Genomic DNA, 11973 nt, shown 5'->3' with positions numbered 1-11973 from the left:
TGGACGCCACTGGTAGAATTTAAAAAAATATTTCTTTGCAAAAAGTGCTTCTTAATGCTTAAAAGCTATATAAAAGTTATATCGTATACCTGTATCTTGGCGAGGAATCATATTGTATGTTTATGTGACAAACTAGGCCTTATTTTTGACGTAGAATACGACGTGGGTGAAATTTCGTGGTTATGAAACCTGGACCACCCTGTATATTGTGACCATTGAATGTCTTGTATAAACATAACCTCAACAAACAGTTGACATTTGTTCACACTTGACAACCAATGAAGATTGGAGTATATAAAGGTCTGTTGCCAGTTAAAATGTAGATTGTTATTTATTTCAAGATGGCGTCCATTGGTCACCTTAATTCAAAATTTGACATTGTTGTCATTTGTTGACAAGCGATTACAGTCTTAGGAGAATATACAAATACAATTATTATTTCATAAAAGTTATACGTTTGAGTATGGTATATTATATACTATTTTAAGACGTTTATAAAATGCTTTTAATGGAATCATATTTTTTTTTTTAAATAACTTTACTCTCAATGCAGATTTTTTTAACGTATAAAAACAGCGTTATTAGATTGGCTAAGATGGACGAAAAACGGTGATTTTTCAGAAGAATTTCATCAAATATTTGAGATGTAGTAATCGAGTTTAAAAACTAGATATGTAAATCCCTTGTCAATTTTTTTAAATGCCGAAATTTGTGTAAACAGATTTATTATTGTGTAAACAGATTTGTATATGATAAACGTATATTTTACAGTGAAAAAAAAATACCTTGACCGTATACGGTTAATAAATATACCAAAACCAAAAATTTACTAAAAAACCGTTGAATAAACATATATTTAACACTAATAATATATGACGTGTTGCTTGGGTGTAATCCTAAAGGTCAGGACACGCTAGTGCCAGTTGTAAATGCGTTGCTATTCCTAGATGGCGCCACGTTCAACTCTCAAGATGGCCTCCATATTTTAACCTTCAACTTTAAGGCGCCTCTCACAGAATTTTCGGCGTCTATTTGAGACTGCATATAAAATAATTGAAAATTAACTTTCTAATCTTCTCGGCGGTTTATCATCGTCACCAAAAACCGCCACCTATAATACAACAGGCTCGCAAAAACTAGCACGCCGCAAATCAAATCCCCGTTCACATCATCGCATCGATCCAATTTACCTGACTCGTGGGAGGGCGAGGGAGGCCAGAAGGGGGGTCGGTTATCACTAATTGACCTCGCATCGTGCTTCCGGCACCTCCATCTCCCACACTCGATCCACAAAGGATCCCGCAGATCCGCCGCCGATACAATTTTTATCATACAAAGGCCCTCCGCGGTATCAATTTAAAAATTTTCAAAGAAAAATCTGAATAAAATCTTTAGCCGCGAGTTACGGGCGTGCGCACTACGGAGGACATGCGCGTTTCCGGGAGGGCCTTCCCCCTTTTCCTCCCCTTACCCATTCCCGGTATCGAAATAAAGGGAGGTTTTAGTTCGGGAGGTTTTTAGTGAACCGTTGACGTGCAGTCCGGTCAGTTTGTTGTTTGTCAACGTGGCGCGTTATAATCTCGTCCGCCTTGTGGCGGCTCGAAGCGCCATCTGGCGATTCAGACGGACGGGTTCGCAACATTGCAGCGGTCAACCCAACACGGACACGGACTCGTATGTAATGTCAATTTAACTGCCGATAATAATAATTTCTATAATAACAAAAATCTCCTCTAAAGGCTTTTAACCTCTCACTTACTGAGCTGACACCGCTGTACTGTTACTGCTAACGCTGCTGAACTGTCAAAAAAATAATAATAAGCTTATATTGCCTCTGGAATTGAACTCTTTTTATATATACACACACAAAAGCACTCATCCGCTCTTTTTTTTACAATAATAATTAGATTTAGTTACCTAGAAGAGTCGAGAACAAAATATAATAATAGACTGATGAACGAGATCGATTTGCACCGTTTCACGTTACGAGATCATCATCAGGGATCAGGCAAATGACGATGCTGATTCTTAGGACGATCCTTAGATGCGAGCGAGACAATGAACTATTCAGTGATTAAGTGAAGTGAGGAGGTTGAAGTGGCGGCACCAGATCCGGATCCGGGAGTTCAGATGATCATTTCCTGTTTTATGCCTCACTCAGTCGATACTTCTCTCAGGCAACCGTCCAGGTTGCTCATCAGGTCGGCCGATCTGATTTTTAATTAATTAGTGTTGCTTTTTAGTCTATTAGTTACACCCTGTAGATCGCTTCCGCTCTACAATTTAGTAATTATGTTGCTTAAACCTGGTTCAACTACGGACCTCCTATTAATTAACCAGGTTTAATCAAAAATTGTGTTTTTTTTTTACAGGAAATTTATATGAAGTGACAAGTTTCATGTACAGCGAATTCTTTCCATTTATAGTGAATTTCTCCTTTTATTTAAAAAAAAAATATATCTTTTATACAAGTGGAAATTATAACGTCAACATTCATTTTTTTTAATAGAACACCCTATATATCATGACATTTTACAATCTTCGATATATTCTAAATCTTAGAGCATTAAAAGGCTAGAATTAGCATTGCCGTGGAACTATCGGCAGTTTGTTTGCTTGCAACATCACTGAAGCATTGATGCCAAATGTTTATGTAAAAACGACAATTTTTTTTTCTCATAATATATCGATGGTCCAGTTTCATAAAGCACCAAGTCCAAAATGCACGTTTTTTATTTATTGGCTCTTAAACATAATGAGCACATTTAATTGTTCCACAAAAAGTTTTCTATGGGTATATTTTAAATTGTAGGTGATGAGATTTACTGAAGACACTCTGAGCAATAGGAGTCAGATACAATAAATAATATATTTTTTTTAATTATGGTATTTTAAACAATTTTAATGACTTGATAATGTATTCACTTCTATGATTTAATTTCAGTTATTATAATATAAATAATAATATAGGATTGGTTTTGTTTAAAAAAAAAATTATTAGAAAAAAGATTTAGCATAACTTTTTTATTACAAAACAGGTTTAACAGTAACCATTATTATTTACAATATCTGCTGGGTCATTATTACAAACTTTTGAAGTAGCTGGCAAATTTTTGTAAAAGCTCCAGTACTGACTTGGTATAGCATTAGAATCACATAGGCTTATAAGGTCGTTTTTTTTGGCCTGTGGTATTTTTATTGGATTGGAGTAAAGCTTCTTTAGATTAATATTCTTATTACTAGAATTACATTTACCCCTAGTCTTATAACGAACATTAATTTCCTTGTAGTCATCTTCTGTGTACGAGGTTTTATAAAAAATGCTAAAAGGGTTACTTTTCATAACATTTATCGCACAAATTTCCTGCCACTGGACTTTCTCGCCAATAACGTTTTGATTAAAATTTTTACCAATTTCTGATTGCAAATGTTTTACATCCAAGAAGTCAGTGTAGTTCATTTCAATGCATTGCCCTTTTTTTTTGCAAGTCGTATTATGGGAATTAATTGGTCGGGGGTATAAATGGCCCCACTTCGAAGACAACGTTTTTTTTCCCTCTCAATTAAGGCATGCATTGCATCACCTTCATTTTGGGTATGGCCGACCACTAGAAATTTATATGTGATTTCCTCAATACTTTGAATTGAATTTACGCAGTGCAACAGGAGACTAACAACAAATTTATTTTTGTTCTGACCGGCGCAATTGTCAGAGTAAAGTGTATTATTTGTACCCTTTGCATGATGTTTTAAGAAAATATAAAGGCAGCTTCCAATTTCATTGGCGCCACGTTTACCAAGACCGATAACGATTTTTGTGCTCAGATAAAATGACTTGCATACCCTGATTGCCACGTAAAACAAAAACCTTGATTACCAACTACATCATAAATGGTGAAATTGTATGTAGCAAGTCGTCTTTTATAGAAAAAGGCACTAATATCTCCACAGGGAACAGACAAAACAGCCTGTAGATCAAAACAGGCTACCTGTTTAGTGTTATCTAACTTTGCTTTATTTATATCGTTTTCTTTCTCTTGCCGACTAGCTTTTTCTCCTTTATTTATGTGCTTATCATAATTTTCTTGTTTTAGTTCCTTTTCTCTCTCAGTACAATTGTTTAGTGATTCACAAGTCATACACTGGTCTTTTTTGGGGATGTAAAAGGCAATATTAAATTCTGTGTTGAAGATGGTTTCGTACATGTTTCGCTTGGCAAACGGTTTATTAAGTTCTTCGCAGTTTGCCTTATTATAAAGTCTGTACATTGACGCAATATTAAGGCTTCCATCTATGTAGCTCTTATTTGTTTGGGCTCTGCAGTAATGCGATGGCATTGTTGGAAAAGATTTTATATGATTTCGGATTTCACCTTTTATTTCGTCGGTTACCTTTTTACCACCTTTTTTATGCTTTCCGCGCATGTCTGGCATAAGAATACCGCTCCCATCTTTTTTTTTGTTGACTTGCATACCCTGATTCTTTCCCCTTAAATCTTAAAATGGTATGCATAATTTTTGGACCGGTTGCTATTAGGGGTGTGCATTCTATACTTAGGAGTTATTGGTCCATACATTGTAAAAAATAATCTCTCTGGCGATGAATATCTCCAATTTTCCAAAACCTTTTATGGATTGCCTTACGTTGTTCTTGACTTATTTGATATCTGCACTTCAATCTGCATTTATCCGCGCAAGGTAATCCGACTTTTCGACTTTTAACTAGTTTATTCTTTACCTTAACATATTCTAACCCCTCGTTTCTTTTTTTTTTGGCGATGGATCTTTTCCATATTTCTGGGTATCTTGAAACTTTCCTAGTTCGTTTATTCGCAGAATCTTTATTATCTCTTCACTTTCACCTCTTACTTCCTCGCCGTTTTCAGATGAATACTCACTGATGGACCCAGAAGTTTTGTTTTCAGGATCATAATTGGAACCTTGATCTGAATCGTTAGAGATAAAATGATCAGCGTCAATATCAGGTGTCACCTCTTGTTCTTGTGTGTTGTTGGTTCCCTATAAAAGATAATAATATAGTGTTTCGTAAGATACTTACTGTTTTTGTGTAATACTAAAATACACATTTAAAATGGTTTACAAACCAGTTTAAAAGAATCTTCAATTGGAATCTCAACAAAATTTTGCAATGCATTTTTTTCAATCATAATAATATTATTATCAGCACTAAGTTCTATATTTAATAATGTAATACAATATTAGTTACTACCTCTATTATAACATTTTGCTCCAAAGAACAATTTTGGCCCTCACAATATTTATTAATTATCAATAGTTCACCGTTAGACTGCAACTCTGCCTAAAATAATAAGAAATAATATAAATAACATTTTAATTCTATTTCATTGTACACGTAAAAGAATATACCTGTAAATCATTGTCATCCAATATTGTTTTCACATATTCATGCCCATCAGGCCCAGGATCCATCTGACTTACTTCTTCAATAATAATATTATTTGAATGGTTATTGCTCGAAAAATCCACATTCGTAGGTGATAATATTATAATATTATTTTGAATATCAAAGGCATCGTTATCGGTATTTATATTTGTTAACATGTTTGGTTCACTCGCTTTTGGTGCTAACTAAAATAAAAAAAAAACATATTTGACATATTCTATCATATTAATTTTATTTTCCAGTAGAAAGCTAAGATAAAGTAAAAAACTAAATAAAGCTGTGGAGTTGTTTGTCCCTTAAAAAATAACACCTAAAGCATCAACTTAATAAACAAATACTTACCTCATTGTTTTGAGTAGCTAAACGTAAAACATATTGTGCACGTGTTTCCCGGAGACCCTTTTTTGTATTCTTATCCATCCTTTGAGTTATGAATCACTTTATATAAAGAAAAATCACAAAAAATGCGTTTAAAAATACTATTATTAAAAATTGTTGTCAACGTGACAGACCTGACTGAAAAATTATGAGTACATAACCTCAAGAAGAAAACGCAAAAAAGCCTATTTCATAAGGAAACAACTCGAAATATTGCTATGTGTTACTAAGGCGTGTATTTAAAATTGTTGCCGTATTGAATTGCAGAAATACTAAATTGGTTGTAAATAAAAAAAGAAACATGTCGATTAGAATAGGCAAAAAATTAACATATTGAGTTGTTGCCGTATGAAATTAAGAAAACCATTTAATGAGAACTTATTTCCGTAATAATCCGAAAATGCCAAAATTCGGACTTGTTGCTGTATGGAACTGGGTCATCGATATTATGATAAGATACTCTATAAAGAAGTCAACATTCAAAATTATATAAATGTAGATCATGTATGTTAGAGAAAAAAGCAACAACATTGCAACGCCGCTCGATCGCATTGTTGATTCCACTGACGCAAGTAATCTTTACCAGTGGCGTATTAAAAAAATATTTACATGATAAATATTTATTATTATTATTATATTATGCTTTAAATTATTAACAATATTACCGTTTGTGAAGTCTTTATGCGTTTTTTTAACCTACTTAAAAAAACATCTAGATCCTTGATTGTATTAATATTAAATCGAATCATAATTCGATAAAAACTATAATATATAATATACAGGATCGGGCTTGGATTTGTAAAAAAGTTGAATATAAAACATCATAAAAAGTTACCTTAAGTCAGTATTTTATTTGTCAGGTTTAATTTAGGATTCAAGCCTAATTTTCTTTTTTTTTCAAGTTTTTGCAGCATTTTAACTGGCGTTTCTGTACAATTAAACGAAGATATTTTTTTTCCGAAATAAATGGAGAATCTAACTTCGTTCGTTGACTTCTTGAAAAAAAAAATTATCACCTTGCAGATTTGAGACAAAAAAGGACCAAGTCTCTTCGTATGTTCGTATGTTACGCCACTGGCAATTTTTTTAGAAATTGGCTTCATCAGTAATTAATAATTCACTACAATAACCTGCATGCGAAATTTAATTAAATTTGAGCTGGTAGTTTAAAGGTTACGATAAATTAACAATTAATTATTCTAATTAATAATAATATCGTTTATTTAGCATAAAAAAAGTATATAAAATATACAAAATACAGGGTTCAAGAAGAAAAAATACAAAAACCTTGAGAAGCACGAAAAACTAAACATTAAAAAGTGATAAAAACTTACCTAGACTAAAAATGGTAAAGATAAAATTGTGAGCTTAAAATGATTTAGTTCATATTCAATCACGTATTCATATTAATGACGTTTAAACTAAACCTCACTGTATGTTAACCAGTTTATAGTAACTTTACATGTAATTACTATTATATAATGTTTGTAAAGTATTTAATAAAGTATCCATAAAGATCCATACTTAAATGGAAAAAGTTAAAAAAAAAGAAAAAAAAAATACTTAATATATAGATGCCTTAATAAGTTTTTATTATTCTAACTACTGCCTAGGATGCTCTACTGCCTGGAATAAAGAAATTTTTATTCATTGGTTCGCACAAAATTGGTATAAATTAAATTAATTTTTTTTTCAAGTAATTTATGGTCATTTTTTTTGTTTTCTTCTAGGTAAAGACCAATCATTAATTGCTTTTTTAAGGCTAATTTTATACCACAAATGCCGGGAATAAGTCATTGTATATCTTTTTCAAGCAGTTTAAAGTTTTTTTTCTTTTCCACGAATATGAATGGTTCCTATTTATGACCTGGAATAAATAAAATGATGATTGCAGGGAAATTAATAAGTCAAAGGGTAACTAAAATTGATTCTGTCATCCTCCACTAAATTTATTTGATAAATCATCTATCCTACATGTTTCGGACATATAAGATGTCCATCATCAGGGATATACAATGAGGGTTTTCGTCACAACATATAACAAGCTATCGTACTACTGGCAAGGTCAAAAGTTAAAATCTCAACATTAAATAAAAGGGCATATTAAGATGCATGAGAAGGGACTAAACAAGGTCTATACAAACATTAAAATCACATAATTACAAAACTAGGATAATTGTTATAATGGATAAATGTTATAATGGATAACAACTATCCTAGTTTTGTATTTATGTGATTTTAATGTTTGTATAGACCCTGTTTAGTCCCTTCTCATGCCCTTTTATTTATTGTTGAGATTTTAACTTTTGACCTTGCCAGTAGCACGATTGCTTGTTATATCACAGTCTAAAATAATAGTTGAAATCTATATACTTTGGTTATATGTTGTGACGAAAACCCTTATTGTATATCCCTGATGATGAACATCTTATATGTCCGAAACATGTAGGATAGATGATTTTTCAAATAAATTTAGTGGAGGATGACAGAAACAATTTTAGTTACCCTTTGAAATAAAATGATGTTTCGTCCAAACAATTTTTAGCCTCTTTCAGGTGTTATTACTTTTTTTAAGTACTTTCAAGGTTAAAAACCCAAAAACACTTCCAGGAATTTTCATTAAATTTTCACTGAAACTCACAGCGCTTCCTATAGAATAATTCTATATTTAAGAGATTCTTATAGCTCAAGAACTTTTTGAGTCACAAGCAGATTTGTGAATTGAGAATGAACTCAGCTGGGGTCAAAACAGGCCATACAAAACCCTTTTGAGTATTTCTCAAATACTTTTTTAAGGTATTTGAATAAATTTTTTAAAAGAGTGTAGACGGATTCCTGAGGGTGGATTTCAAGAAAAAAACGTTTTTTTAGTGGCAAAATTGACCAAACTAGAGCAGTTTTGGTGCACGCATTTTTAATAAGAATTCTTATAGAACTAAAGAAATTTATGACTTTTTCAGGTATTTTATTATCATTTTTCAAATAAATTATACAATTCTTGCTTCGCAAATGCCTGAACAAAAATAAACTAGAATTCTTATTTTTTTTTAGGAAATTTATGGTTATTATTTGCTGTTTCGTAACTTCCTAGAATAAATAAATTTACGCTTTTTCAAGCAATCTATTATATTTTTCCAGGAGATTAAATTAATGCTTTGTCTCAACTTCCTGGACTTTTCTAGGCAGTAATTTTTCTATTTGTTTCAAAAAACTAAAAATCCTTTTTCCTCAAATGCCTGAAATAAATATTTCAAGCAGTACCTAATTTCCTGGAATAAATAAATTATGTTTTTGCATTTTCCAGGTAGCCTAACTTTACTTATAGTTATTTCTATGCTTAACTGCCTGGAATAAATAACTTTACGCTTTTTTCAGGCAATCTATTATCTTTTTCCAGGAGATTAAATTAATGCTTTGTCTCAACTTCCTGGATTTTTCCAAGCGGTAATTTTTCAATTTTTTTAAAAAATTTACATTTTTTTTTCTCAATTGCCTGAACTAAATAAATTTTTGTTTTTTTTCTTTAACTGTCTGAAATAAAAAAAATTATGATTTTCTTAGATAATGTATAGTCAATTCTGTGCTTAACTGCCTAAAATAAACATTTCAGGCAGTCCCTAATTTCCTGAAATGAATTAATTTTTTTTAGCATTTTCCAGGTAGCCTACCTATATTTATAGTCATTTCTATGCTTAACTGCCTGAAATAAATAAATTTACGTTTTTTTCAGGCAATCTATTGTCCAGGAGATTAAATTAATGCTTTGTCCTCAAACTCCTGGATTTTTCCAAGCAGTAATTTTTCAATTTTATAAAAAAAACTAAACATCCTTTTTTCTCAATTGTCTGAACTAATTAAATTTTAGTTTATTTCTTTAACTGTCTGAAATAAAGAAAATTATGATTTTCTTAGATAATGTCTAGTCAATTCTGTGCTCAATTGCCTGAAATAAATATTTCAAGCAGTACCTAATTTCCTGAAATAAATTAATTTTTTTTCGCATTTCCAGGTAGCCTAACTATATTTATAGTCATTTCTAAGCCTAACTGCCTGGAATAAATAAATTTACCTTTTTTTTTAGGCAATTTATTGTCTTTTTCCAGGAGATTAAAGTAATGCTTTGTCTCAACTTCCTGGACTTTTCTAAGCAGTAATTTTTCCATTTTTTTCAAAAATCTAAAAATCCTTGTTTCTCAATTGCCTTAACTAAATAAATTAGTTTATTTTTTTAACTGTCTAAAATAAATAAAATTATAATTTTCTTAAACATAGTAGTCATTCGGTGCGCAACTGCCTGAAATAAATATTTCAAGCACTCCCTAATTTTCTGGAATAAATAAATATTTTTTTAGCATTTCCCAGGTAGCCTAACTATATTTATAGTCATTGCTATGCCTAACTGCCTGGAAAAATATATTTACGATTTTTTCAGGCAATTTATAGTCTTTTTCCAGGAGATTAAATTAATGCTTTGTCTCAACTTCCTGGACTTTTCTAAGCAGTAATTTTTCCATTTTTTTCAAAAATCTAAAAATCCTTTTTTCTCAATTGCCTGAACTAAATAAATTAGTTTATTTTTTTAATTGTCTGAAATAAATAATATTATGATTTTCTTAGATAATGTATAGTCAATTTTATGCTTAACTGCCTGAAATAAACATTTCAGGCAGTCCCTAATTTCCTGAAATAAATTAATTTTTTTTAGCATTTTCCAGGTAGCCTAATTATATTTATAGTCATTTCTATGCTTAACTGCCTGGAATAAATAAATTTACGTTTTTTTTCAGGCAATTTATTGTCTAGGAGATTAAATTAACGCTTTGTCCTCAAACTCCTGGATTTTTCCAAGTAGTAATTTTTCAATTTTTTAAAAAAAACTAAACATGCTTTTTTCTCAATTGCCTAAACTAATTAAATTTGAGCTTATTTCTTTAACTAAAGTAAAGAAAATTATGATTTTCTTAAATAACGTATAGGCAACTCTGTGCTTAACTGCCTGAAATGAACATTTCAGACAGTCCCTAATTTCCTGGAGTAAATAAATATTTTTTTAGCATTTTCCAAGTAGCCTAACTATATTTATTGTTATTTCTATGCTTAACTGCCTGAAATAAATTAATCAGTTTTTTTTAACTGTCTAAAATAAAGAAAATTATGATTTTCTTAGATAATGTCTAGTCAATTCTGTGCTCATCTGCCTGAAATAAATAAATTTACGATTTTTTCAGGCAATTTATTGTCTTTTTCCAGGAGATTAAATTAATGCTTTGTCTCAACTTCCTGGACTTTTCCAAAAACAGTAATTTTTCAACTTTTTTAATAAAATTAAACATCTATTTTTCTCAATTGCCTAAACTAAATAAATTAGTTTATTTTGTTAACTGTCTGAAATAAAGAAAATTATAATTTTCTTAGATAATGTATAGTCAATTCTGTGCTTAACTGCCTGAAATAAACATTTCAGACAGTCCCTAATTTGCTGGAATAATTAAATATTTTTTTAGCAATTTTTCAAGTAGCCTAACTATATTTATAGTCATTTCTATGCTTAACTGCCTGGAATAAATAAATTTACGATTTTTTCAGGCAATCTATTGTCTTTTTTCAGGAGATTAAATGAATGCTTTGTCTCAACTTCCTGGACTTTTCCAAAAACAGTAATTTTTCAATTTTTTTAATAAAATTAAACATCTCTTTTTCTCAATTGCCTAAACTAAATAAATTAATTAATTTTTTTTGACTGTCTGAAATAAAGAAAATTATGATTTTTTTAGATAATGTATAGTCAATTCTGTGCTCAATATAAAAAATTTCAGGCAGTACCTAATTCCCTGAAATAAATACACACTTTTTTGCATTTACTATATTTATAGGCATTTTCAATTTTTTACAGCAACTTCGTAGTCAAACGTCTCAACTGCCTGGAATAAACAATCAATTTTACTTAATTTATAATTGAAATTAACAAGGTCACCCTTGGAAGCCTGTTTTTAATGCTACACTTTATATATACCAAATGATGATTTCATAAAACCCTCCTTTAAAGTTCAATATATATTCCATACTAAATTATTTTTAGAAATCTCCGAATTCAAGCAAACATGTTTGTTTCCAGAGTATCGATTTGTTTGTCGAGAAAGTTACATCTTAAAATTACGCTAATAAAACCAA

The 11973-nt window shown here is 30.7% G+C and overlaps 2 protein-coding genes across 6 annotated transcripts in view; one reads left to right on the top strand and one right to left on the bottom strand.

Annotated features, from left to right (window-relative positions):
- The first annotated feature begins 1687 nt into the window (after positions 1 to 1687).
- The window catches only part of LOC126735843 (potassium/sodium hyperpolarization-activated cyclic nucleotide-gated channel 2), a 152749-nt gene continuing 142463 nt past the window's right edge, over positions 1688 to 11973 (top strand). For 2 of the 5 annotated variants that reach the window (XR_007660518.1, XM_050439922.1), the window contains exon 1: positions 1688 to 2201. Coding sequence is in view for 4 of the 5 variants with exons in the window: in XM_050439922.1 (XP_050295879.1) it covers positions 2131 to 2201 (71 nt within the window). In the remaining variant the exon portion in view is untranslated. The remainder of the gene's footprint in view (positions 2202 to 11973) is intronic. The other 3 variants (XM_050439924.1, XM_050439923.1, XM_050439926.1) reach the window with 2 other exon arrangements.
- On the bottom strand, positions 3005 to 5957 carry LOC126735844 (uncharacterized). The gene is made up of 4 exons (XM_050439927.1): positions 5767 to 5957; positions 5388 to 5609; positions 5230 to 5319; positions 3005 to 5018 (listed from the first exon to the last, which is right to left on the bottom strand). Exons 1-4 carry the CDS (start codon positions 5842 to 5844, stop codon positions 4749 to 4751), a joined length of 660 nt encoding a protein of 219 aa, XP_050295884.1. The 5' UTR covers positions 5845 to 5957; the 3' UTR covers positions 3005 to 4748.

Source organism: Anthonomus grandis, chromosome 5 (assembly GCF_022605725.1).
Source record: "Anthonomus grandis grandis chromosome 5, icAntGran1.3, whole genome shotgun sequence".
In the NCBI taxonomy this organism is placed as follows: Eukaryota; Metazoa; Arthropoda; class Insecta; order Coleoptera; family Curculionidae; genus Anthonomus; species Anthonomus grandis.
Note: the sequence above shows the minus strand (reverse complement) of the source record. Positions and strands in the feature narration are given on the sequence as shown.

Excerpts from the sequence above, each read along its gene's own strand:
- LOC126735844 (XM_050439927.1), bottom strand. The coding sequence starts at position 5,844 with ATGGATAAGAATACAAAAAAGGGTCTCCGGGAAACACGTGCACAATAT. Across the intron at positions 5,320-5,387 it reads TGGATGACAATGATTTACAG|GCAGAGTTGCAGTCTAACGG; the intron begins GTATATTCTTTT and ends TTATTATTTTAG. Across the intron at positions 5,019-5,229 it reads AGCAAAATGTTATAATAGAG|GGAACCAACAACACACAAGA; the intron begins GTAGTAACTAAT and ends TATCTTTTATAG.